This window comes from Rhinatrema bivittatum, chromosome 4 (assembly GCF_901001135.1).
Source record: "Rhinatrema bivittatum chromosome 4, aRhiBiv1.1, whole genome shotgun sequence".
Classification (NCBI taxonomy): Eukaryota; Metazoa; Chordata; class Amphibia; order Gymnophiona; family Rhinatrematidae; genus Rhinatrema; species Rhinatrema bivittatum.
The window spans coordinates 187,620,228-187,645,922 of record NC_042618.1 but is presented as its reverse complement, the minus strand read 5'-3'; the positions used below and the strand labels follow the sequence as shown (position 1 = coordinate 187,645,922).

At 45.4% G+C, this 25,695-nt stretch overlaps 1 protein-coding gene across 2 annotated transcripts in view; it reads right to left on the bottom strand.

Annotated features, from left to right (window-relative positions):
* The window catches only part of ATRIP (ATR interacting protein), a 129,163-nt gene extending 103,870 nt beyond the window's left edge, over nt 1-25,293 (bottom strand). The window contains exons 1-2 of one of the 2 annotated variants that reach the window (XM_029599396.1): nt 25,150-25,293; nt 18,585-19,038 (exon numbers count right to left, since the gene is read on the bottom strand). In XM_029599396.1, the coding sequence (XP_029455256.1) occupies nt 18,585-19,020 (436 nt within the window). In that variant the 5' untranslated portion in view covers nt 19,021-19,038; nt 25,150-25,293. Of the gene's footprint in view, nt 1-18,584; nt 19,039-25,145 lie in introns of both variants that reach the window. The other variant, XM_029599395.1, reaches the window with a different exon arrangement.
* Nucleotides 25,294-25,695: the final 402 nt, after the last annotated feature.

The following is a 25,695-nucleotide window of genomic DNA, read 5'->3' as shown; positions in this document are numbered from 1 at the left end:
TCCTTGGATTTTCCCCCGCTTGAAGAACTCCCTGCCAAAATCATTGTCAAAAGGCTTCTGAAGTGAGTCCTGCTCTCTCTAGAATGACAGTCTTGACTTCCTAATATGTGATCCTCCCTTCTGGAATAGCTGTTTGGAAGGCATTTGGACTATTCCTGGTGAGTAGATTCCCCAGATAGATAGCCCACTTATCTTCTGGCCAGAATGTTAGTCAAGCCGTACATTGAAAGTTTTCCAGAAAACAATCTGAGTCTTCTCCTAGGGTCATCTTAAGTAGTACCAGTGGCAAGGGAAGTGGTCTGGTCATAGCGATCTGTACAGCCTGTGCTATCTGAGTTAGCACTGTGTTTTGCTGTATAACTTGTTCTTGTAGTGCCTGCTGCTGCTCAATTTCAGTTTGTAAGGCGTTTTGCAGTTGCTGCTGCCTTGTAGCAAGGATCTGTAATACTTGCTCTATCTTCCCTGCTTCCTGAACTGCCTCCAAACTGTATATCACTCTAGGAAGGGGTGGGGGAGGGGGGGGGGAGAAGAGGGGAAGAAAAACAATGTCCGTATTCACGGCTTGAACCTCAACTGCACAGGCAAGGCTAGCTCCCTTGGCTTGCTGCAACCTATGTTGGATGAGTGGAACTAGAAGGCCCCAAGAAAAAAAAGGTTCTGTAGGATTTTTTTTTCTTTGCTGCAGCTGAGGGCTTCTGCCTGTGCTTCTCACTTAGGCAAGAAGATCCCACTTAACACCATATGTGGTAACTTGGGCAACAGTGGCTTGGGAAACAGCCAGGAGTATAAAAGAGGCAAGTTTCGGCTGATTCCTCACGTTATTTACAGTGCAAAAGCAAAACACATAAGAAAAGCTGCTCACCTTGCAGCTCTGATAATAAACATCATTAAAGGTAACAGGTCTTCACATAGGCTGGCTTCCTGCCTGCTTCCAGGGACCTTTTTAACCTTTCTGAGCCCTGACTCTCTTCACTCAGAATCCCTTGCAGGGCTGATCCTTAAAGAGGACCGAGAGAAATAGCTGTGGCCGGTCCCTTAAGGTGGATTGAGGGAGTTTCCAGTACACACTTTCACAGCATTCTTTGGGGGTGCTGTAGTTGCTGCTCTATAACCCAGACCATGGCTTTCTTTGTATATGAAAGTCAGCTTCTCCAGAATTGGCAATCATAGAATGATATATGCACTTAAGTGCCTTGTACTGACAGACCTATGTTTGCACCTGGAAGGCAGACACAGTGTCCCTTACATGTGTTCTGTTATGCTACACAATAGCACATAAAATATATATGCACATAGATGGCATTCAAATAAAGCACACTGTGGGTTCCACAATGATAACAGATTAAGGATGGAAAATAATTTTGATGGACACATTTTAGTTACAGTAATTTTGTTTCCAAAGATTTGATATTACCTTTCACACAGTTCTGCATATATTTTGTACCCAAATTTAGGAATTAAGAATGATAAAACTGATTTACAAATATTTCCGTTCTTATGCAGCATTGTTCTGAAGTGCCTTACAGACATACGGAAAAATTATGTTGTATTCATTTGTTACTAATATTGCAGTTCATTTAAAACATAACTATTATTCAAGTGTCCTACAAATGCATTACTTGTAAATTCTAAAGTCAAGGGCCGCTACTGCACATCATATGTGGGAGACCTGGGTTCAATTCCTAATCCTAGCTTATGGTCTTTGGGTTTAACTAGGGTTTGGGATGCTATGGAGGAGCATTCAATCTCAGTGGCTAGACTCACAATATGTCTACCAGATTCTTAGGGACCTGCATTCAGTTATTCTTCTTTATTTTTCCCGGGAATATCTCAGGGTTTACTATGATAGGAGCAAAAACAGGAGAAAACCACTTGAAAAAATTAACATTTTTCTGGGTAATACTGGAATTTATTTTTGTAGACAGAAGCCAAGACAATAAAGCAATATTAAGCAGATTCTCCCACTCACCAGCATCTCTCTCTCTATCCTCATCCCCTGCCTAGCATGTCTCTCTCACCACACCCAAGAATCTCCCTCTCCCACTCTTCACCCCTCCCTCTCCCTACCCCCAAGAATCTCCCCTCTCCCTCTCAACCCTCACACCCCTTTCTGTCCTTCGAAGCATTCTTGCCAAGACTCCCATGTTATGCAGCACTGCAATTCTGCTTTTGTGCAGGGCCAGGGAGCTTACCGGAAAGTGTTTTTAGTGGACAGGACCTGCTTCAAACTCATTCACAGTACCAGACAGCAGGCACTCTGGCTGCTTGGGGGGTGAGGAGGTGAACTTGAAACATGGTACGGGTTTTGGCCCACATTGGCTTCCAGCAGCAGAGGCTGGAGGCCTTTACACACTGTATCTGCAGCCCTGCAACTGCTTTTTAATCTTAAAATTAGGGTGAATATTGGTTTAAACAGATTGTCACCTTTGGAAAGATCAGGAAATTTATGGGTGAAAAATCGGTTTAAATTGAAAAATGAAGGACCCTACAAATTCTGAAGGGAGCTACAGTCTGTGGTCACCAGCTGAGGACTGCTTTTTGTCTGTCTCTCATTTGTACTCCACTAATAAGGGCATAAAAGCATAAAAGATGCCTTCGTAATTCCCTCCATTGCACTGCTTTCCCATATGTAACCACAAAATCCCTATAACAATTTAAATAGCCAGCAAAACCAGCATGGCTACTGCCCAAACAGTCTGTCTTCTAGACCTTCTTAAGTGAACACCTATGTTTCTGCTAGGTCTTCTAGTTATTTCTGTACTTATCCTTATATAGATGCAGTCTCCAGAATTGCACACAATATTACCACTACTACTGTTTATTTTTTTTTAAAGTGCTACAAGATATATACAGCACTGTCCAGATACAATTAAAAAGTTCCTGCTCATGGAGTTTACAATCTAATTTAGACTAAAATAAATAGCAAGAGTCTGTGGAACATGTATTTTTTGTAAAGAAATGTTTACAATTTTAAAAAGTACCCTCAAAAAGGTGAATTTGTAGACTGGAGGAACTTGGCCAGAGAGGAAGCATGATGCACCAGATCAAAAGGTTTATTCTAGGGATATGATGCAGTAAGGTAGAAAGGGCAGAGTTGGGAGCTGGTGAGGAAGAAGGGCACAGATAAGAGCAACTTGCCCAATGAACAGAATTCATGTGGCAGGGTGTAGGGAGAAAAAAAAATGGAGAAATTGCTTATCTGATAATTTTGTTTTCCTTAATGTAGACAGATGGACTCAGGAGCAGTAGGTTTATGCTCCCCTGCCAGCAGATGGAGACAGAGCAAGCTGATGTCACAGTATACATAACCCTACAGTGACCCCCAGCCTGCCAGTATTCTCTTCAAAAGCAACTGTGTACAGAGTAGCAAAAAAACTTGATTAAAAACAAATAACCAGAACTGTACTCAACCAACCATAAACACTGAACTCACACAAGATTCTAGGTGTCCCAAGCTAGGGACTGCATGAACACTTAGCAGTAATCCCTTGGGACCCAGAGCCCCACAGGAGGAATATTGATACACTCATGCAGCAGCTGAGGGCAGGAAGCTGAGTCCATCTGTCTACACTAAGGAAAACAAAATTATCAGGTAAGTAATTTCTCCATTTCCTAGCATGTAGACAGATGGGATGCACCAAAGCTACTTCCCAACAGGGTGGGAGGCTGCCCACGGTCCAGTCAACACCACACATGCAAAGGCCGCATCCTCCCAGGCCTGCGCATCCAGACGATAAAAACTGGAAAAGGCGTATAAGGAGGACCATGCCGCAGCTCGGCAGATATAGACGGGAGTCAACAGACTAACTGCCCATGACACTGCCTGATCCCTAATGGAATGAGCCCTAACCTGAGTAGGCAACAACTTTCCAGCAACCACATATGCGGCAGTGACCACCTCCTTAATTCAATGAGCTATGGTAGCCTGTGAAGCCGGAACGCCCTGTTTACTCTCGCCATGGAGAACAAACAGGCAATGCTTCTTTTGAAAAGACTCCAAGAACTCCAGATACCGCACGACAAGACACTTAGCATCCAAGGAGCACAAAAGGCGAAATTCCTCCACATCCCTGACCTTGTCCAGGGATGGCAAGGAGATAGACTGATTCAAATGAAAGTCCAAGACTACCTTGGGCAAGAAGGATGGAACAGTAACAGCTATAAGCCCCCAGAGTCACCTGAATAACGGCACCTGGAAAGACAATGCCTGCAACTCAGAAATCCATGCACAGAACATATAGCCACTCACCAGGAACACAGTTTTCAAAGTTAACCGTAAAGAAAGGCTACATAATGGTTGGAACATAGGGCCCACCAAAACGTCCAGCACCAAATAAAGACTCCGCAATGGAACCAGTAAAGGGAGGCCTAAGGTGCTTCACACCCTTCAAAAAATGGACCACATCAGGATAAGACGACAAATAAACACCATTCACCAGGCCTCTGAAACGGACAAGAACCGCAACTTGCACCTTCAAGGAATTAAGGGCCAAGCCTTTATTCAATCTATTCTGCAAAAAATCCAGAATGAGAGGGATCTTAACTGAACGAGGAGGAACACCCTGTTCCTCACACCAGGCATCAAAAGCTCTCCAAACCCGCACATAAGCCAAGGAAGTGGAGAACTTGCGAGCGCAGAGTAAAGTGACAATCACCACAGAGGAATAACCACACTTTAATAAGCAAGCCCTCTCAAGGGCAAAAGCAGAAGACAAAATCGAGTCGGACACTCATGAAGAACCGGTCCCTGCTGAAGCAGATCCATGTGTGGCGGAAGAAGGGGGCTTCCACCAGGAGTCGTCACAAATCTGCATACCACAGACTCCTGGGCCAGTCTGGCACCACCAGGAGTACTAGCCCCCTGCGGCTTTCAATCTTGCAAATTATCCTGCCCAGCAAGGGCCACGGAGAAAAGGCATTAAGCAATCTGTCTTCTGGCCAGACCCGTACAAAAAGCACCTTTTACCAGGGACTACAGATCTCTCCTGTGACTGTAGAGTTGAGGAATCTTCGCATTTCGAAAAGTTGCCGGCAGGTCTAGGAACGGAAGGCCCCAGCGATCCACAATCAGCTGACATGTCTCGGCTGACAACACCCACTCTCCTGAGTCCAGACTCAACCTGCTGAAGAATTCCACTCTTATGTTGTCTTTTCCTGCAATGTGAGAGGCCGAGACCATCTGCAGATGACCTTCCGCCCATTACATCAGCTGGGCTATTTCCTGCAATACTTGCTGGCTCTTGGTTCCTCCCTGGCGATTGATAAAGATCATTATCATCGCGTTGGCCAACATCACACAAACCGCTTGATTCCACAGCCTGTGGCAGAACTGCAAGCTTGCCAGCCGAACCGCATGATCCTCCTGTAACCACCACTGGAGGCAGGAGATTTCCATCAGCAAGTGGAGCCAAATTACATAATCCTGAGACTGCGGGTTCCAACAAGATAGAGAGCGCTGAAGAGGTCACATATGCGCCCTTGTCCATGGCATCACTTCCAGGGTAGCTGCCATCAAACTGTAGGTAGGACATCACTATTGGGTGTATGGTGTTCATCAACTGACACACTTGAGACATCAATCTCTGGATCCGAACTTCCAGTAGGAAAAAACTGTCCTGTCCCATGTCGAACTGGACCCCCAGGTACTCCAACGACTGGGATGGTTGAAGATTGTTCTTGGTCAGGTTCACCACCCAACCGAGCTTCTGCAATAAGAAAATCACCTTGAGTGTCACCAGGAGGCTCTCTTCCTGAGACTTTGCTTGAATCAGCCAGTTGTCCAAATACGGGTGCACCATATTCCTTTTTTTTGCAAGGCCGCCAGTACTACCACCATTAACTTGGAAAGTGTTCTTGGAGCGGTGGCGAGACCAAAAGGCAGCACCCGAAACTGATAATGGCGCCCCAACAATGCAAAGTGTTGGTGTTCTAATTGGATGGGAATATGAAGTTAAACCTCTGACAGATCCAAGGAGGTCAGAAATTTCCCCGACTGCACCGCCATTAATACAAAGCATAAGGTTTCCATTCGAAAACGAGTCACCTTCAAGTGACAGCTGACCCTTTTGAGATCCTAGATGGGATGAAAGGAGCCCTCCTTCTTGGGCACAACAAAAAAATGGAATATCGCCCCATTTCTTGAGACGAGGGCACTGGAACCACAGCCCTCAGTCTGAGGAGCCTTTGAAGCGTAAACTCCTGCAGGGAGTGGCAAGGGGACATCATGAACACATCCCAAGGAATACTGCAAAATTCCAGTGCATATCCTTCGCGTATCACCTCCAGGACCCACTGATCCGACGTGATTTCGACCTACTTCCGATAAAAGAGAGAGAAATATCATTTCCTGTTCTGGAAGATGGATCAGCAAACCTTCATTGGGAAGCTCAGGAGGGTCTACCACCCAAGCCCGCTCCTCTTGGGCTGCCGGGGACGAAAGGAATGAGTCCTACCGAAAGGCCGAGTCCACTGAAAGGTCATCCCTCCGTAGGGACGAAAATGCCTGGAACCCTAGAAACAACTCCTCATACCAAAGGGGCGCTGTAACTGTTTCTTATTTATTTATTAAAGGCTTTTATATACCGACTTTCTTGATACAAATCAAATCAACTCGGTTTACAATGAACTAAGCAGAAAATATAATTAACCAATCAACAAGAGATAAAGGAGCATAAAAGTTACATTATAACAAGGATGCCTTAACCTGGAGTAAGAAATAAAGAGGGGGGTGAACGAAAACATAAATAAATAAATAAATACTATATACAAAAGAGGGGGGCAAGGAGCCTCCATCAACCAAGACACTGGAGACTCGCCCCACTTACTGGCCAGTTTCTCTAACTCGCTCCCAAAACAAGAGCGAGCCTTTAAAGGGCATCTTGGTAAGACTGGTTTTGGAAACTGTCAGCTGACCAATTTCACAGAGTTGATGCCTGGCCGCTATCTCTGAAGCCACTCCTCTGGCCAAGGTCCAGACCAAATCACAGCCTGCATCTGCTAAAAAGGCAGCAACAGGGTCCATAACCACTCTGGAATTCCCTCCAGACTCAACCTCCTGAGAGAAGCAGACAAGATCTTGCCACTAGGGCAAACAGGAGGCAATCTGTAAAATCGCCATTGCCTCAAAGGCTTGCTTAAGAATAGTCTCAATCCTTCTATCATGTACATCCTTCAAGGTCACTCCTCCCTCTACAGGGATAGTCGTCCACTTAGACACAGCACATACCAGAGAATCCACTTTGGGAAAATGCAAACGCTCTCTCACAGCCAGATTTAGGGGTTACAGGCCTTTCAATGTCCGTCCCCCTTTAAAATTTGTCTCTGGGACATCCCATTCCATATCAATTAATTCCTGGATGGCATCCATCACTGGGAAAAAACAAGAGGCTTTATGTAAGGAAATCAATATGGGATTCTTCCTCGGCTCTGACATAGCATCTGAACCAGGAACACCCAGCTATTTCAAGATCTGGGAAATCAGAGTCGGCAGTTCATCTCTATCAAAGAACCACAACATGGTTCAATACAGTTCCAGCCCTGGAGGAATTTCCCCACCATCCAGGGAATCCAGATCAACCTCATCATCAGTGCTATCTGGATTCCTGTCGGAAACACTCGCAGGGAGCAGAGACGAAACCCGGCGCTTAAGCATAGGACTGGAAGAGGGAGGAGCCACCGTCTGAGGGTCCAACCGGACATACCTGGGGGAAGAGGAGGACTGCGACTGAAGAAAAGCTTGTAAGCCTTAAAAAAAATCAAGGCAAGAAAAAGCAGCCGGGTCCAGACCAAGCCCAGAAGGAACTGCAGCTTGTCCCACAGAACTGCCCTCACCAGCGGAGGAGCCAGTCAAGGGAGAACCAAGATCTGGCATCCCTCCAGTCAAGGCCGTGACCAACCCATCATCAGAATGGGAAAAGCCAGACTTAGCAAAATCCAAGGAAGACAACTTTCCCTGGGCGTCTGAGCAGCGTTGACACAGATTAGAAGCCAGGTCAGGCTGAGAAACCCTAATGTGACAGCCAACACAAAAGGGAAGACACTTAGACTTCTTGCTTACTGGTGCCATCGATGCGGTAAATGTGCGTCGGAATGGCTCATGCTCAAAAATGAAATGCCCCCAAAACATATGTGACTACAAGAAAGTGCGGCAAGGCACACGCACAACCTGTGCACCAAATTAAGCACATAAAAAAAGTTTGTGGGCCTAAAATGCGCGCCCAAAAAACAAGCGCATAGCACATGCATAGAGCCAACGTACTGCACACACCGATGGCTTATACAGCGCAGAACACACACAAGAGTTCATGAAAACGGCCACCACAGCATACCATGCAGCGTGCAAGAAAAAAGCCTAAGTGCAGGGCCTAGCCCACTGGGAGCTGCTCAACCTGCCAGGCTGCCTATTTCCCCCAACCCCCAACGGAAGCGGGAATGAACGCTGGCACGGCGTGCAGAGAATGGAAACCAGAGGAAGTCCTGAAACCCCTCTGTCTCTCTCTGATTCAGGTAAAACTTTCTCTTTTTTTTTTTTAAATGAGTTCAGTGCTTACCGGCTGAGTACAGAGACTGTCTCCGGCTGCGGAGGGAGAGGGCATAGTCCAAGCCGGGAAACCCAACTACTGGACTAAGGCACACCTCTGAGGAACCACAGAAACAGCCTCAGGAATTCTCAACTGGGGGAAGGGACCTTTAGATATCACCGCTGGAGAGCAGTGCTTTCTTTTTCTGGATTTAGAATTTCACATTTCTTCTTTCAAAAAGCTCAAAGCAATCCCCATAGGGAGATGCATGTCCACGATGGAGAATAGTGGCAGGCTGAGGTCACTGCAGGGTTATGTACACTATAACATCAATTTGCTCCGTCTCCATCTGCTGACAGGGAAGCATAAACCCACTGGTCCCGAGTCCATCTGTTTACATGCTAGGAAAGAGAAGATAGATAATTAGGAGCTGCAGAGTGAATGTTTTTGTACGTGAGCAAGAGAAGCTTGAACTATATGCAGAAACTGACAAGGAGCCAATGTAGCAACTTAAGAAGACCCTGAAAAATAAGCTGAATTTTGAATAAATTGCAGAGGAGAAAGATGATTCAATAGGAGACCTGTGAAGAACAAATTGCAGTAGTCTAAGTGGGAGGTAATAAGAGTGGATGATTATTTTGGTAACATGATCAAAAAAGGTAGGGATATATTTTAGCAATGTTATAGAGGAAGAAACAATACACTGAGAACGAATGCAAGAAGAGACAGAATGACAGACATCAAAGATGAACCCCAAGGTTACAGATCTGAGAGAACCAGAAAGATGAGAGACCTTTCCAGAAACAAAAAAAACAAAAAAAAGAGGGGAAGCAGATTTAGGCCATGTTAAGTTAAGATAGAGGCAGGACATCATTGCCTTGATGTCAGACAAGAAGGCTGAGATTAGAACTGGATACTTGGTGAAATTTCTGGTATAGAAAGATTGATCTGGGCATCATCAGCATAAGAAGTGGTACTAAAAGCTGTAGGAGGAGATCACAGCAGCAAAGGAAGAAATGTTGAGAGAAAGGAGCCCAGGACAGAGCCTTGAGGCATAGTGACCGACAGCAGAATAGTGGTGAAAGAAACAGTACCAAATGCAGTAAAAGAAGAATGGGAGACATAAGAAGAAAACCAGGACAGAGCAGAGTTCTAAAATCCAATGGAATACAACGTGTCAAAGAGCAGATGGTGATCGTGTCAGAGTCAAGAAAAAAAGGCTCAAATAAAGGTCCTTCGCCATGAAGGGGTCCACTGGATATTTCGGCAAGAGAAGTTTCTGTGGAACATAGATGATGAAAGCCAGAGTGGAGTGGATGCAGAACAGATTGATATAATAGAAAGTAGAGGTGAATGGTATGTTCAAGCAGTTTGGAGATGAAAGGGAGGAGGTAGATAGAATGATAGTTAGTAGATAAGGTAAGGTACAGTGAGGGTTTGAGGAGTGGTGCAATGCAGCGTGTTTGAAGGAAGATGGGACAGTTGCAGTGATAAGTGATCAAGTGAGGAAATGACAGACGAATGGAGCAATTGCAGAAGAAACAGAACTGAAGAGCTGGATGGGAATAGGGATAAGAGGAACCAGTAGTGAATTTGGAGGAGGAGAGAAGATGGGCAGTTTCCTCCTCCGTGATTTCAAAATAAAAGTATGATGGGGCAAAAAAGGAGAGGAGAATTGGAGATGGAGGTTGTGGTCTGGTGGAGCATTCACAATTAATCTTGTTATTGAAGTCATCAGCAGAGAGTGAAGAGGGAATGGGAAGTGGAGGCAGATTAAGGAGAGCTTGGCAAAGAGATGGCAAGGCTTGAGGGCAAGGGAGCTTGTCAGCTGGACATAATTTGGCTTAGCAAGTGTAATAGACAGAAAGAAATGCATGAATTTGAAATAATTAAATGAAGTTAGCATGAGAATGGGACTTCAGCCAGAAACGCTCAGCACAATAGGCAAATGAAATATAGAGGGGTTTGGCATACCTTACAGGACAAGGGAGGGGTGGAGCAAGAGCATCCACAGCAAAGAGTATAGTGTTAAGAAAAAGACACAAGTTTGCTTACTTGTAAACAGAGTTCTCCATAGGCAGCAGGATGAATTAGCCATGAGTCATGGGTGATGTCATCCGAAGAAAATGAACAAACCCATCTTTCATATCTCAGTAAAACTTTACTGAGCATGCATGGGAGTTCCTCATACACATGCTGCTTCATGAGCCCCTTCTGTTTTCACAGCTTAAATTTTAGGAAGGTAGTCAACACTCCAGGAAGACATGCGGTTAACAAGCATAACTAATTTATCCTATCTATGGAAAACCTTGTTTACAGGTAAGCAAACTTGCTAAATTAACCAGGACTCATGGGAGCCCTAAGCTGATTGTTGCAAAGTGGAGCAATATTTAAAAAAAAAAAAAAAAAACCACCAACCCCAGCTGTTGAGAGTGCATTAGAGAGTGAACAGGTTGCACTACTATCTCCTCTTGAAATAATGCTTCATGTGGGACATGAAGGTATGCACAGATGACCAGGTCGCAGCTGGCTCTCACTTGATGAGCCTTGATAGAGTCTGTAATTTGTAGGCTAGCCAATGGACAAGTGTGCAGTATAATCCACTAGCCAACTGGACAGAGTTACTTTGGCTACTCCCAGCCTATGAATACAGAACCATCCTATTGTGGAAGAATTGAAGGTAAGTTGAATAGGCAACAAGTGCCTGTAATTCACGGACTCTTCAAGCAGACGTAATAGCTATGAGGAGCTTCAAACTAGCCAATTCCAGAGGCTCAAAAGGAGACTTCATGAGCTGAGCCAAGACGACATTAAGATCCCAAGGCACTGGAGGATTACTGGAGGATTACTGGAGGATACAGACGGCAGCGAAGATAGCCCTTCTCCAGGACGGGGAGGGAGCTTCTTCTCTTTTGGGGAGCTATGCTCCCTCCCCAAAGTGCTCAACACACTCTTCCCCAGGCCCTAAAATTGTGGCCCATGATGTCCTCAGGTAAAGTCAAAGGGCAAGCATTCAGCACCAGTGGGTGAAAAGGTCGCTTCAGTACCTGGAAAACCCAAGCCAAGGCCCATGCGTCATCCTAAACAGAATTCGGGCGCAGGTATGTTGTCAGCACCGTCGAAAGCCGTGCACTGACCAGACATCCAGGTCGAGCTCTAAACACCTCCGGGACACGTCCACATAGGTGATGAGGATGTTGTCGGATAAGAGTGACCACATTGCTCCGACCTCGACCCACGAAGCATCGGCGCAGACGACAGAACGGATACTGACTCAGGAGTTTGACACAAGTTACGGCGCATGTCAAGACTCACAGCTCATAAAAGACGCAGACGCGACGTCCCTCCATGCACAACGCCTTCATGATGCACCTCCCAGATTTGTCGACGCATGCATCATCCAAAGGTGACAGCAGATGAAGATCCACTTTTTCTAATGAAGGGGACGAGCCTCAAAGCCCACATTGCAAGAAAGAGACTGGATCCTACATCATTCTCTCGTGCTAAGCAGACTGTGGACCTGATCCAGGACATATTGTCTCAACCACCTTGTGCTTCCCCTCCCAAGCCTGTATCCATCAGTTCCAGGTCTTCCTCCTCCCAAGGAGACCATACTGTCTATTCAGATTTGTCCACACAATCTCATCTTCAGTGTTTTATTCTTCAGGAGGACCTTTCTCCCAGAGATAAATGGGCTGCGCCAGATAAAGGCTCCTGGGACCAAACATAACCTTCCTCAGATATCCTGTTTGCGGCTATACGCCCTTGTAGGAAACATTCTACGGCTCCTGCAGTTTTAGAGAAACAGAGGCTCCCTTTGGATCCACCTTTGAGCCGATCCCAACAGGTCATGGACCAAATTTAAACAATCATAAGAAATCTGTTCTACTCTTTGCATCCAGAGATTCCGGCCCCCGCACCTTCCAAGTCCGAGTGGGGAAGGACTTCGGGATCGTGCCCCTTCCTCTCTGGTGGCACCCATATCCCCGGCTCGAGATGAGCGGGAGGAGTTTCAGCCGCTGTTGCCTCAGTCAGTCCACCCAGACTCTCCGGCAGACCTTTCAGCTGCCAGCTCGACAGGTATCCCGTCCGACCCTCCAGAACAACCACTCTTCTCCTCCAGAGGATCTAACCCATTCAAGGTTCGTGGAGAAGCTGGGCAATACGCTGGGGGTAGAAGTCCAAAAACTCCCTGACCCTTGGGAGGAAATCTTTGGAATCCTAAAGGTTCCAGCTGAACCTTCGGCTCTGCCTTCCCATTAAGTACTCGATGCGGTGCTGTCTAAAATGTGGGAGTCCCTTCACTCCGTCTGGTCTCCAAGAAATTGGATTTAAAGTTTAGATTACAAAAGTCCGCAACCTATGAAGTCGTCCAACTTCCACATGCATCAGTGGTCGCAGAATCGGCGATGAAATGCGCTTAAAAATAAATAAATAAATAAATAAATCAAGGCTGCATGGGTAGGCTCCTCCAGTGAGGAAGCACAAACTGCTTGATGACTTTGCCAAGAAAACTTTTCAGAATGCAACGTTAACTTCCCGGATCCAACAGCACCAGTTTTACATGGTCCAATATCTCTATGAATGCCTGCAGTCATTGAAGCCATTCTTACGTTCAGAAACTGACCAGCCACTCAAGCTTCAAAGTTTTTAAAGATATGGAAGAGAGGTTACGGCATTTACAAAGGGCAGTCTATGAATCTTTGAAACCTCTTCCCAAACTTCCGCCCCACCATTGCTGCTCGTTGAATAGCTTGGCTCTGTTCCAGCTCCATTAGGGAAGACATTCATGAGAGGCTAGCAAATCCGCGTGCTCAGGCGAGAACCTGTTCGACAACAAGCTCAAGGACACAGCATCACAGATCAAACAATAAAACGTGGCAATACAGTCTTTGTCAGCAGCGTTAGACTCTCAGACCACAGTGAAGAAATTTTACCATCAATATCGCAAGCCTTACTACTGTCAGTGAAAACCGTTCATGCATTTTCAGCCATTCAGGCCTCAGACATACCAACAATTTCAGCAATCTCATACACAGTCCCAACCTGCTCAACCTAGGGAACACCAGAGGGACTGCAAACAACACAAGCCTTCGCAGACAACAATCCTGAAACCCCTCAATCTTTCTGAGATTAGTCCAGCCACAACCTCACTTGCAGGCTATGCCATTTTTCCTCAGAGTGGAGTCGAATCACCTCAAATTAGTGGCTCCTAAAAATCGTCTGCGAGGGTTATCTCAATTTCACCACCAAGCCTTCCCTTCCCCGTCATGCCAGCCAGATGAAGGATGTTTCTCAGCAACCTCTTCTGGAGCAAGTAATCCAAACCTTGCTCAGACAGCAGGCCATCCAACTAGTAGCCAAACCCTGAATCAAATACTGGTTACTACTTCCAGTAATTTCTTACTCCTAAACACTCCAGATGTCTCTGGCCTATTCTAGACCTATGATGCCTCAACAAGCACTTTTGGAAGGAAAAGGTCAAGATAACATCCCTCAAGTTGGTCCTTCCATTCATTCAGAGGAACGACTGGATGTGTTCTTTCATCTCAAAGATGCCTACACCCATATCCCAATACACCCTTTTCTGCTGGTGGTTCCTGTGCTTCCAGGTAGCTTCAAAGCACTACCAATACAAAGTTCTACCCTTTGGTCTTTCCTCGGCTCCCAAAGTTTCACCAAATGTTTGGCTGTGGCCCATCTAAGATGCCAGAGAATCCGGGTTTTTCCCTATCTGGATGACTGGCTGATGGTCTCCCCCAACCAGTTATCCCTATGAAACTATCTGAAAACAATCACTTGTCTGGAGTCTCTAGAATTCTTCATCAACTACGATGGGCCCAGTACTGCCAACCAATGACAACAAAAGTAACCTTTCTGGACTCCATGTGCAGAGACATCCATTGGTGGATGAAAACCGGGAGTCCTAACCATGAGATCCCCTCTCTGCGAGCTCACCCACAGTCTTGTCCTCATCACAGACATCCACTCAGGGTTGGGGTGGCTCATCTTCTTCACTACAAGACTCAAGGCCTATGGTAGTTGGAGAAACAGTCCTACCAAATCAACCTACTGGACCTCAAAGCCATGAGATACACTCTAATGGCCTTTGCTCATCTACTGTGGGGCCACATCCTTATGATTCACACGGACAATCAGGTGGCCATGTTCTATGTGAACAAGCAAGGAGGCTCAGGCTCCTAGCTCCTTTGCAGAAAGGCAGTATGGATCTCGGAGTAGGCCATTGAAAACTCAGTGACCCTACAGGCCATGTATTTACCTGGAATAGCAAACATGTTGGAAGATCGACTAAGCAGAGTTTTCCATCCTCACGAATGGTCTCGCAACCAGACTGTGGCCGACAGGATTTTCCTACAATGGGGTTAACCTTAGATCTTTTTGTCACCAAACAAAATCGGAAGGCGGCACAGTTCTGATCGGTCCGTCCCAGCCGATTCAGGAAGACACAGGATGCCTCTCTCATGTCTTGGTTGACTGTCCTCCTGTATGCTTCCCCCCCCCCCGATTCCTCTCATCTCAAGAACAGTTCAGAAGATGATCCAGGACAGTGCTCGTAAGATACTCATAGCACTGGTGTGGCTGAGGCAACCCTGGTTTGCGTATCTGGTGCAGTATTCCAAGAGCCGTCCAATATCTCTCTGTCAAGACCCAGATCTCCTGACTCAAGACGAGGGCTCCCTTCTTCACCCTCTCCACACTTCCCTCCACTTGAAGGCCTGGATGTTGAACGCGAGATCTTGCAAGACTTAGCTCTCTGTGGATATTCAATGAATTATTATAGCAGCGATGAAATAGTCAACCAGACGAAACTATTCCTTCAAGTGGAAACGGTATGCGAAATGGTGTCAAGATCATCCGATTAGCCCCTTTTCATCGTCACCTAAGGAGATTCTCTATTATTTGCTCCATCTCTCAGAATCTGGTCTGGCGACATCATCCATAGGAGTTCATTTAAGTGCTACAGCTGCTTACCATAAAAGAGACAGGGATTCCTCTATGGCTTCCCAACCATTGGTATCGTGTTTCGTGAGAAGCCTTTTTCACCTTCATCCTCCCATCAAAAAACCTTCAGTGCCCTGGGATTTAAACGATGTCTTGTCTGCTCTAATGAAGGATCCCTTTGAACTACTGCAATCCATAGCTTTGAAGTTCCTCACGTGGAAGACTACTCTTCTCATGGTGATGACCTCTGCTCAACAGGTGGGCGAGCTCCAAGTCTTCGTGCACTTCTCGCTCCACTTACAGTTTTTATCATGACAACGTAGTACTCAGGACACATCCTAAATTCCTACTGAATATATTGTCAGCTTTTCATATCAATCAAGCCCTATCACTCCCTATCTTCTTTCCTAAACTGCATAATAAGTGGAAGAGACTACTACATTCTTTGGACTGCAAAAGAGCATTGGCTTACTATAAACAAAGGACACAGCCTCACCAGCGCTCAGTTTTTCATCTCATTTAATCCTAATTCACTGGGAGTAGCAGTCTCCAAGAGGACGATCTCCAACTGGATCACAGATTGCATTCAGTTCTGTCATAAGTCAGACCCCATCAATGGCGAATGTGCTATCGCGGCACATCAAGTGCAAGTCAAAGTCCTCCATTGCACATCTTCGGAATGTGCTGATTGAAGATATCTGTAGAGTGGCTACATGGTTCTATCCACACCTTCACTTCTCACTACTGCCTAGACCAAAAGGCAGCTTTAGATAGTGTGTTGGGTCATGCAGTTTTGTCACGTGTGGTTAACCAGAAAGAAATGTCTTGTGTTTGTGGCATTGTGGACCCTTGGTTGCAGTGGAGGTGTTACCGCCCACAGGGAGGAGCCCCGAGGGGAGCCACTGCGATAGGCTGATACAGATAGCAGAGACAGAATAGGACAGTCTTTATTATACTGCTTGTAGATGATGGTATGCAAGAAGAAAAGGTACAGATCCAGGAGGTGCCAATACGCTTGGACTCAGTAGCGTAGTCTCACCCAGATGTTCACGTTGTAGGCAGAAACCCACAGTGCGGGAGATGCCGCAGCTGGTGGGTGGCGTTGGAGCACTGGCTCGTAGTGGTACTCACGGAAGAAAGGCTTCTTCTTGTGGAAGGTAGTTGGGGCTGAAGGTCTGTGGTGCAGGATATCGGAGGAGGGGGGCCCTCGAGGAGCGAGTACCCAGTATCCTGTAATCCTGTGGAGATAGAGAAGAGAGAGACTCCCGAGGAGCGGTAGTCATGTTAGTAAGGACCCCGAAGGGAAGCAGAGTGAAAGACCCCCGAGGAGCGGGTGTCCAGAACTCTGAGGAGTGAGGCCCTTGGATAGCGTCTAAGCCGCAGCTTAGAGCTGGCAGAGTACCTCAGTAGACTTTGCTAACTCACTGGTGTAGCGAAAGCAGAGGGTTGAAGTATCCAGAGGTACTGTCATGCGGTGGGGCCGCCCCCGAGGTTCCCGCTATGACATGTATTTGAGCGTCTGGTGTGTGCGCGCTCGCGCCCTAGGAGGCCACCGGAGTGAGCATGGCGACTGGGAACGCCCATGCTCGTCAGAGGATGCAGAGGCCCATGGCACTGGAGGTAGCCATTCTTCCCAGAGGAGGAGAGAAGAAGGTAAGGCAGAGAGGTGCAGCCGTCTGGGACCGACAGACACAACAATGTCCACCAGGCAGTAGGGTTAAAAATAAAAAAAAAAAAAAAAAAATCACAAGGAACAGATAAGAACAACAGGAATGGTGACCTGATGACACAAATTGTTCCACCCTCATCCTTTCACCCTTCCGTTCAATTTTTTTCCTTTTTTTGTAACCCGAAGCTTGGGACTCCCAAACAGCATGTCTAATTCAGCCTGTTTATTGACAGAAAAAAGGGAGTTTACTTACCATAAACTGTGTTTTCCGTAGCTAGCAGAATGGCTAATTAATCCTGCTATCTATGGAATACACGGCTTATGGTACGCAAACTTGCTTTTTCCACAGAAATGGAAACTGTACAAGGTCCAGATTACACATTTCAAACAGAAAAAGCCTGCTACAGTACTTTGTTTTTGACTGCCGCATTGGAGGCATTTCCTGCCTCTGTCCGACATGGCTCTCGCAGCAACAGGTTGGAGCAGCTGTCCACATTCTCCCGCGTCATCTCCCTCATTTGTCCATACCAAGTTCTTAACCCAGCACTATATAGTTAGCAAGGAAGCCTTTACCAGGCCCAAATGGGAACTGTTTTTTTTTAACCCCTACTATTCTTGACTAACGACCTCCAGCCAGAAACAGAGAACTACTGATGTCATGTCCTGCTATCCCAGAATATTTATTTATTTATTTTTAGATTTTTATATACCGGTGTTCCTGTATGAAATACAGATCACATCGGTTTACATTGAAACAGAACATAAATTTCACCTAGAGGCGGTACATGGAACAAGGTTACGGAACTTGGAAACAGGGTAAACTAGTTCAAAATTAACATTGTAAAATTTAAGAACATAAAGAAAACATCTTAGCTAACAGGTCTCATTGAGGAAGATGATGTCAGAAAAAGAAAGAAGTCCTATACCTCCACCCACTGGTGAAAGAGTTAATCCCACATGTCTGGACTGGCCTAAGACAAAAAGGAACTTATATTGATTGTGTCAATGTGTACACCAAAAATCATTTTGAACCTCGTCTGGAATGTGACGATATCCTGGGGGCTAAACAATACAAAACCAAAAGTTCAACTGCTCATAAAAACAATAAAATATTTGAATCTACAACCTTTAGAACAAAAAATACAAAGATCTTTTAGAGTAACCATGTTCAGGTAAAACAAGAGGTCTGTTTTAAACCCAGACCTTTTTTTAGACCTGGCTTCTTTGTATATTTTAAAGCTATGTCTTAAATACATATATAAACAAAATTAAAAAAACAAACCATGCAACACTTTTCGTTGTATCATGTTGCTTTTATGATTGTTTTATTGTAATCCACACTGAACATATTCTCAGAAGCAGTGGAATATAAGTATTTTAAACAATAAATTTCTACATCATTCTCATCACGCACGAGGAAGCATTTCACATACCTAAAAGCTCTTTTGAAGTCTTTCCATCACTGCAGGCAGCAATTCCTGAACTGTTATTCACCAACTGAGTAGCATGACACAATGATACAGGTGGTCTAGTACTCTGCAAAATTTTGCTCTTTTCATTTCTTTTAGGGTCAGTCACAGGGCTTGTGTTTTGGGTCAATGCCTGCGTTGCAAGGATTTCTATTTCCTCCAAGTCATCAGCTGTGAAATCTTCAGTGTCACCAAAAGGATCTTCCACTGCTTTCAGCTCAGCGGCTTCAATGCTCCGGTAGCGCTTGTTTGGCGGAAAACTCTCTCCACAGCCTCTGGTATATCCTCGACTGCAAGAACCTTGAAAAGCAGGAGATGAAGAGGCCGCTTGCCTCTGATGCCCACCATACAGTATGGAGCTGTTTCTCCTTTTGTTCCCAACCAATGGGTTCACTGACATCTTGTACAAGTACTACAACTAGAATAAAAGAACAATTCAGCAATATTAATTTTAAAGCTCTACCAGACACTAAAAAGTAGATTTTTTTTTTGGCTGGTTTTGGACCCAGCAGTTGCCTCCTGATGCTTTAGGCTTCCAGCTCAGTCAGAACAAGGGCTTGCATCTGGCATCATGAACCTTCATTTGCAACAACAGAGGTTTTTGTTCTATTTCTGGCATCCCCTTGCAACTCACCTAGCCCAGTCATCAATGGCAGTCCTTGGCCATGGGCCATGCACCAGAGCTACTTCCAAAAATGGAGCAATCATGGGCCCTAAATTAGCCTTTGGGCATTACCCATTGCCTGATGGCTAGATACCCTCCCCCGCAAGGGCTGTTAATGCTGACTTATAGAGCAACTCCAGTGGAACCAGAGAGAAAGACTTGAGCTGGGAGTTAAACTCATGTCCAACCTGCAAAGCAGCAAGCAGCCCTGAAAATGAAAAGATTAGAGATAAGAGGACAGAAACAAGAGGTCAGAGACAGAGATAAGAGGGCACAGTTATATATAGATATACAGAGAGAAAGAGACAGAGAGAGAGAGAGAGAAAAAAATATATCAAAGGCAGTAAATCTAATTAATGGTACTTCTAATAAACATGCATACTATAAATCCAAAAAAGGAACACTGTGCAGGATCACAAGAGACAAATTTATATTTATTGATTTTATACAAACTTCCTCAATATTTTAATTATATAAAAAGTCACATTATAAAAAATATGCTAGCCAGCACCACATAATGAAAAGCATAGAATACTGCAGTCTCTAATACAGAGATAATAAATAATTTAAAGTCCTTTTAAGAATCCTGTGAAAAGTAAGAACCTGCTTCAGGTTATTAAGAAGGTAGTTGCTTGATGAAAAGATCTGCGAGACAGTTCCCAGGGTTAGCAGCTCCTACAAGAGTCTATATATATTGAAATGTTCACAACTGAGCACACCCTACTCCAACAGGGGTCTGTGTCGGTAGAGATGTTCACAGCCAAGCACTCCCCAACAAAAGGCCTTGAGATGTTTTGCCAATACTGGCTTCTTCATGGGGAGATTAGTGACTAAAGCACTGATGTAAGCAAGTTTAGGGGCGCAGGGATCTGTCTGCTACAGGACACTGCCAGATGCCCTCCCACCTTACTTGCGATCCTAAGTCAGGAAAAAACTATGTATTCTCCTCAGAAACAGACTTATTTATCAGATTCGGCAGGGTTCAGCATTTAGAAAACAACAATTCCTGTCTCTAACATCCTGGCCACTAAGCCTCAGTTTTCCCTCAAGAAAGTTCTGTATCATGCATGCCATAAACCTTAGCTTGCTTATTATAATAATACTTATGGCTAACTTTCTTACTCTTAGTCCCAGCTTCAGGTGATACCTCTCTATTCACCTCTGAAGCAGATGCTGGCTGGGTCTGAAGAATGTGGGCAGAGGAGAAGCTTGCTTCCTGGGCTTGGTACTGGCAGAGTGGGCAGGTAGTCCTGGAAGGAATCTTGCTTATGGCTCTGATACTTGCCAGGCTATCTGGGTTTGCTCTTGCTCCTCACTGTTCCAGACTCCGTGTTATTCTCTGCACCTAAACCAGGTGTCTCCTCTCTCTGGTCTCTGGCCCTTCTCTGATTTCAGGGTTTTCTCGGTGTTCGCTTCCCCAGGGGGTCCTTCGCTTTTTCGGGTCTCACTCCCTTCTTCTTTGTCCCCCTGTCTTATTACTTTCCATATGATAAATATGCATAAGCTCATGCATAATCATGTGGTGGGTGGAGGGTCTCTGCCGCATTGCAGGTCTTTTCTCCCTTCCCCACTTCCTGGGGGGGGTCCTGCCATGTTGCAGGTCTTCTTCCCCCTACCCATTTCTTCAGGGGGAGAACTGCCACATCCATATGCCATGTTGTGTGCCAGAGTGTTTTTTTCCATCTCCGACTGTCGTCCCCCCCCCCCCCTATTTTATTCCAACAGGGGTGGTCTTTGTGACCTCTGGACTCTGCTTTGGTTCATCCATGACTCCTGCTTATGAGCTTAAGTCGTATTGTCTGTCTGTTTTGGGTTTTTTTAGACAGGCATTTGCAAACAGGCACATCTTGATAAAGTATCTTTTAGGGTACCAGGATAAGTCTGTGGTTTTTCCACCGAGACAGTGCTGTTTTACTAGGATCATAGGTTCCTTCCCTTCCTGTGACAGTGCTTTAGGGATCTGACAGTACACTGGCCTGTATGTTTCTAGCTATTATGATTCATATATGGTGATTCAGTGGAAAAACATGAGATACCTCCTTACACTGAACACTGTGAAACAAACATAAAAATACTACTAAAGCACTATCTTTCACAATGAAATTGCACTGTGTTGTACATAAATGTGAGGTACTCACGACATGCTGTATTGCTTCAATTGAAAACCTAGTCAGTGCTAACGCAGTGTTGTCAAGTTTATCAGAGAAATATTTCAGCAACATTTAAACATGCTTCACAAAGTGCAAATATTTACAAAAAACTTCACCAGTCTGTTCAAGATAAAAGTAGCAATGGTGCTGTAAACAATGTTTTCTAATGAAACAAATTATAAAGAAGAAACTCATTCGGGCATAGCTTACCACAGCATTCAGAGCTTTAGCAAATGTCATAGCGTGAAGTAAATCAGTTTGTTCCCGAGATACCAGGTTGCCTTTTAAATGAAACAGCTGAGGTGGGAGAAACTGCCAGAACTGTGGTACAGTCTTGGTAAAGAAAAAAATAATAATCAGAAACTTGTGGATGGATTCCCTAGCGGGTTAAAAAACCCTCTCGGCAGCCAGAGGGGGAACGAGGCCCGGAGAGCGTCTGTCCCCACACCTGGAAGCATCCACGGACTCAGGACTATGCAGGGAACCCCCTCCTGCAAAAGGGGCAAAGCCCCCCTGAGCTGGGCAAGAGCTGGGAGACGGACATCTCCCACACAAAAACAGTAAAAGCACTAAAAGAAGGCAAAATTTCCTTCATGGATTTTTTCCTTTGTTTCTAAAACTAGCGGGAATCAAAAGAACTACTTGCTTGAGCAATACCTATATATTGTTAAATGTATAACGCTCCGGCGTAAGTTCCTGTTCACTGTACACGACGTGATATCTCTGATGAGCGGCGGTATATAAAAAACTGTAAATAAATAAATAAATAAATAAGAGGCGGCTGACTAGCCTACAGCAGAGAACCGAAGGGGAGATGCTGCACCTGCTGGAGACAGACGAATACAAAAGGGGTAGAGGATAGGCTCTGTCCTGATATAGGGCATCCTTCAAGTTTTAGTCTGTCTCCATCTGCTGGAAAGGAGGCTCAACCCACTGTCTGGACTGATCTGGGTACGTACAGGAACTCCAATATTCCTCCTATTAGGAAATCAGAACAAGCCAGGCTGCTATAGAGCCCTACACAGAAACTACACGCCAGCAGAATATCTCACCTCAGTCATATGTGCAGACCCTCACCTAACAAAGAAGAGAGAGACCATAAAACATAAATAGAAACATGCAAACCAAAACTGAACTGGAATCCGCAACAAGCCAGAGAGACTGTATGCAGTATAACAAAGGAAAAAGAGAAACATCACCAGTCCTCATCAAACAAATCAAGAAATATAAAATCACTAGCAGTAAAACCATAATAATAAAAAGAACAGATTATTTCAAAATAGCTAATGAATGAAATATCCAATAATTAAAAACATATCAAAAATTTCTATAACACAATAAAATATTTCAAAATAGGCACAAAGGATAAAAAAAATCGCTTTGCTCTGCATACATGGGGAAAGTTTGATATCCAGGTGCCCTGAGATTGTTTTGAATTATCAGGAAGAGGGATGGTTTGCTTTCAACTATCTCCTCTGTCACACTCACAAGCTCTCTTTCACACTGGCTCTCAATCACACACATATACACATGCTCTCTCTCTCTTACATAGGATCTTAATCACATATTTACTCACATGCTGTCTTTTCACATATACACACAGGTTTTCAATCACAGACTTACATATATGCTGTCTCTCTCACACAGAGACTCTCATACACACACATGCTCTCTTTCACTTACACACAGGCTCTCAATCACACTTTCACATACTCTCTCACCTACACTGGCTCTCAATCACACACAGACACATATGGTCTCTCTCTCTCTTACTTATACACAATACACACAAGCTCTTAATCATACATACACATGATCTCTCTCACTTACACATAGAGGGGCTGATTTTAAAAGCCTTACGTGCGTGTGTGTGTGGGGGGGGGGTTACACGCGCCGGGCCTGTTTTATAAAGGCCTGGTGAGGCACGTAAAGCCCCAGGACGCATCTAAGTTCCGGGGCTTTACAAAAGGGAAGATCTGAGGGCGGGGCCAGAGGCCTCCAGCATAGCGGCCATTTGCCGCTGTGTCAGAGGATCACGGTGGGATGCTGGCGCGCGCAACCTGCGCCTGCCTCCAGGCAGCTGCAAAAGGTGAAATAACAATGGAGGGGGGGGCTAGGTTAGGAGGCAGAAAAGCTAGGGGAAGGGGTGGGAAAGTCAGGCTAGGGGGAGGGAACAGGGGAAGCCCATGGGAGTCGGCACGCGCAGGGTGCACAACTGTGCACCCCTTACGTGAGCCAACCCCCGATTTTATAACATGCGCGCGCCTGCGCACGCATGTTTTAAAATTGGGCGTACATGTGCGCGCGCCGGGTAGCGCTCTCACATGTACACCCACGCGTGTAATGAAAATCTACCCCAGAGGTTCTCAGTCAAACATTTACATTCATATTATCTCTCCCACACAAACAGGTTTTCAAACACATATTCTAGTGTTAAAATAAGTGTTAAAATATTCTCTTTCACACAAACAGGTTTTCAAATCATACACTTACACATACAGGCTCTCAATCACTCACTTATATACATGCTGTCTCACACACAGGATCTCAAACACATATGCCTGCTTACCCACTCTCTCTCTCTCCCCCCCCCCCCAACACTAGCAGCAGCAACCTCCTCCACTTCTAGCCCTCGTGGCCTCAAGAAAGGAGTCCCATCGGCCGCAGGAGCTGACATTGCTCCTCTTGAGCTCCGTGCTGCTCATTCTTCAGACCGCACCTCTCTACTTCGGGCTGATGCTGCACGCACTAGCATCGTCTCTTCTTCCCACAGTAGGGCGACATGCCTGTGTCTGCTTGGCGACACACTGGTTGAGAACCTCTGTTCTAGGAGAAACGTTTAGATCTTTTAAGTCTATCCCCATATATTTTATAATGAAGGCTACTGACCATTTTAGTAACCACTCTCCAGACCGATTCCATCTGATTTATATCCTTTGGAAGGTGCAGTCTCCAGAATTGTACACATTATTTCAAATGAGCTCTCACCAAAAACTTATACAGAGGCAATATCACTTCCATTTTCTACTCACCATTCCTCTCTCTATTCAGCCAAGCATCTTTCCAGCTTTTGCTGTCAACTTATCCACCTATTTGGCCAGCTTGAGGTCATCAGATATGATCATCTCCAGATCTCATTCTTGATTTATGCATAGCAGACTTTCATTCCCCGTACTTAGAGACCTTTGTTTTCAGTTTTGTTTTGTTTTTTCCAAGAAATGTATCAGTTTTTGGGAGGGATCAGTGGGGGGAAAACGCATCATTTTTCTCAGTAAATATTTTTTCTTGCTGCAATAAGCACTTCTAAATTCTCAGGAGAAATAGAATAAAAAATGAAAACTAAAGTCTCTATCTGCCCTGTACTGCTCCTTTGGGTTTTATAGATCAAATGCAGGACCTTGCTTTTTTTTTTTTTTTTTTTAGCATTAAATCTTAGCTGCCAGACTCTAGACCACCCTTCAAGCTTTACTACATCACACCATGTTTTCACATCTTTTTAGACAATGCACAACTAGGACTCTTCTCAAGAACTATTCTGAAGCTCTAGAAGCCCCTCTAGAATACACTGGCTTGGGGAATTCTTTTGTAGTGGAGAACAAATAAGGCCGTCTCTAACCAAACACCGGAGCATTTCGGTTTTTCCGCCCGGCAGAACAGCGACAGCCGCAGCGCCCCTCTCCTGTACACACCGGTCCCCGTATATGTACGCACCTACCAACGCTTAACACCTTCGCTCCTCCATCTTCGTGAGCCGGCAACCATCACCAGCGCGGATACGAATACCACCTGACAAACGCCAGCGCGCGCCCACACCACCAGCCAATCAGCTTTCACGTTCCTTACGCACGGAATCCGGTTTACAATCAGAAGGAAGCTGTTGTGGGATGCTGTTACGGTGGCTCGAGAGGACCGAACAACCTCGGCTCCTCCCCAAGTACACACAAGCTCAAGTGTTGAAGAGCTGCGGCGGTCAGTGTGCTGTCAGATTGGGCTACTCTTTTCCCCGTTGTGCGGATTGGGCTAGTTTTGGGTGGGACGACTAGGCAGCTTTAATTGTTAGCAGCTCTCTAAATTCTTTCGTCTGCTTTTTTTTCTTTGCCTTCGGCAGCCCAGCAGTCGCAGAGTGATGATTCATAGGCAGCAGCCAACCAGAGGCGACAGAAACAGCAGGATGGATGCGGAAGGTGGAGTTGCTGCAGAACACGGAAGAAAGAGGAAGGTGCACGTAGTGGCATAGAAGGAGAGCTCTTCTTTGCCTGAT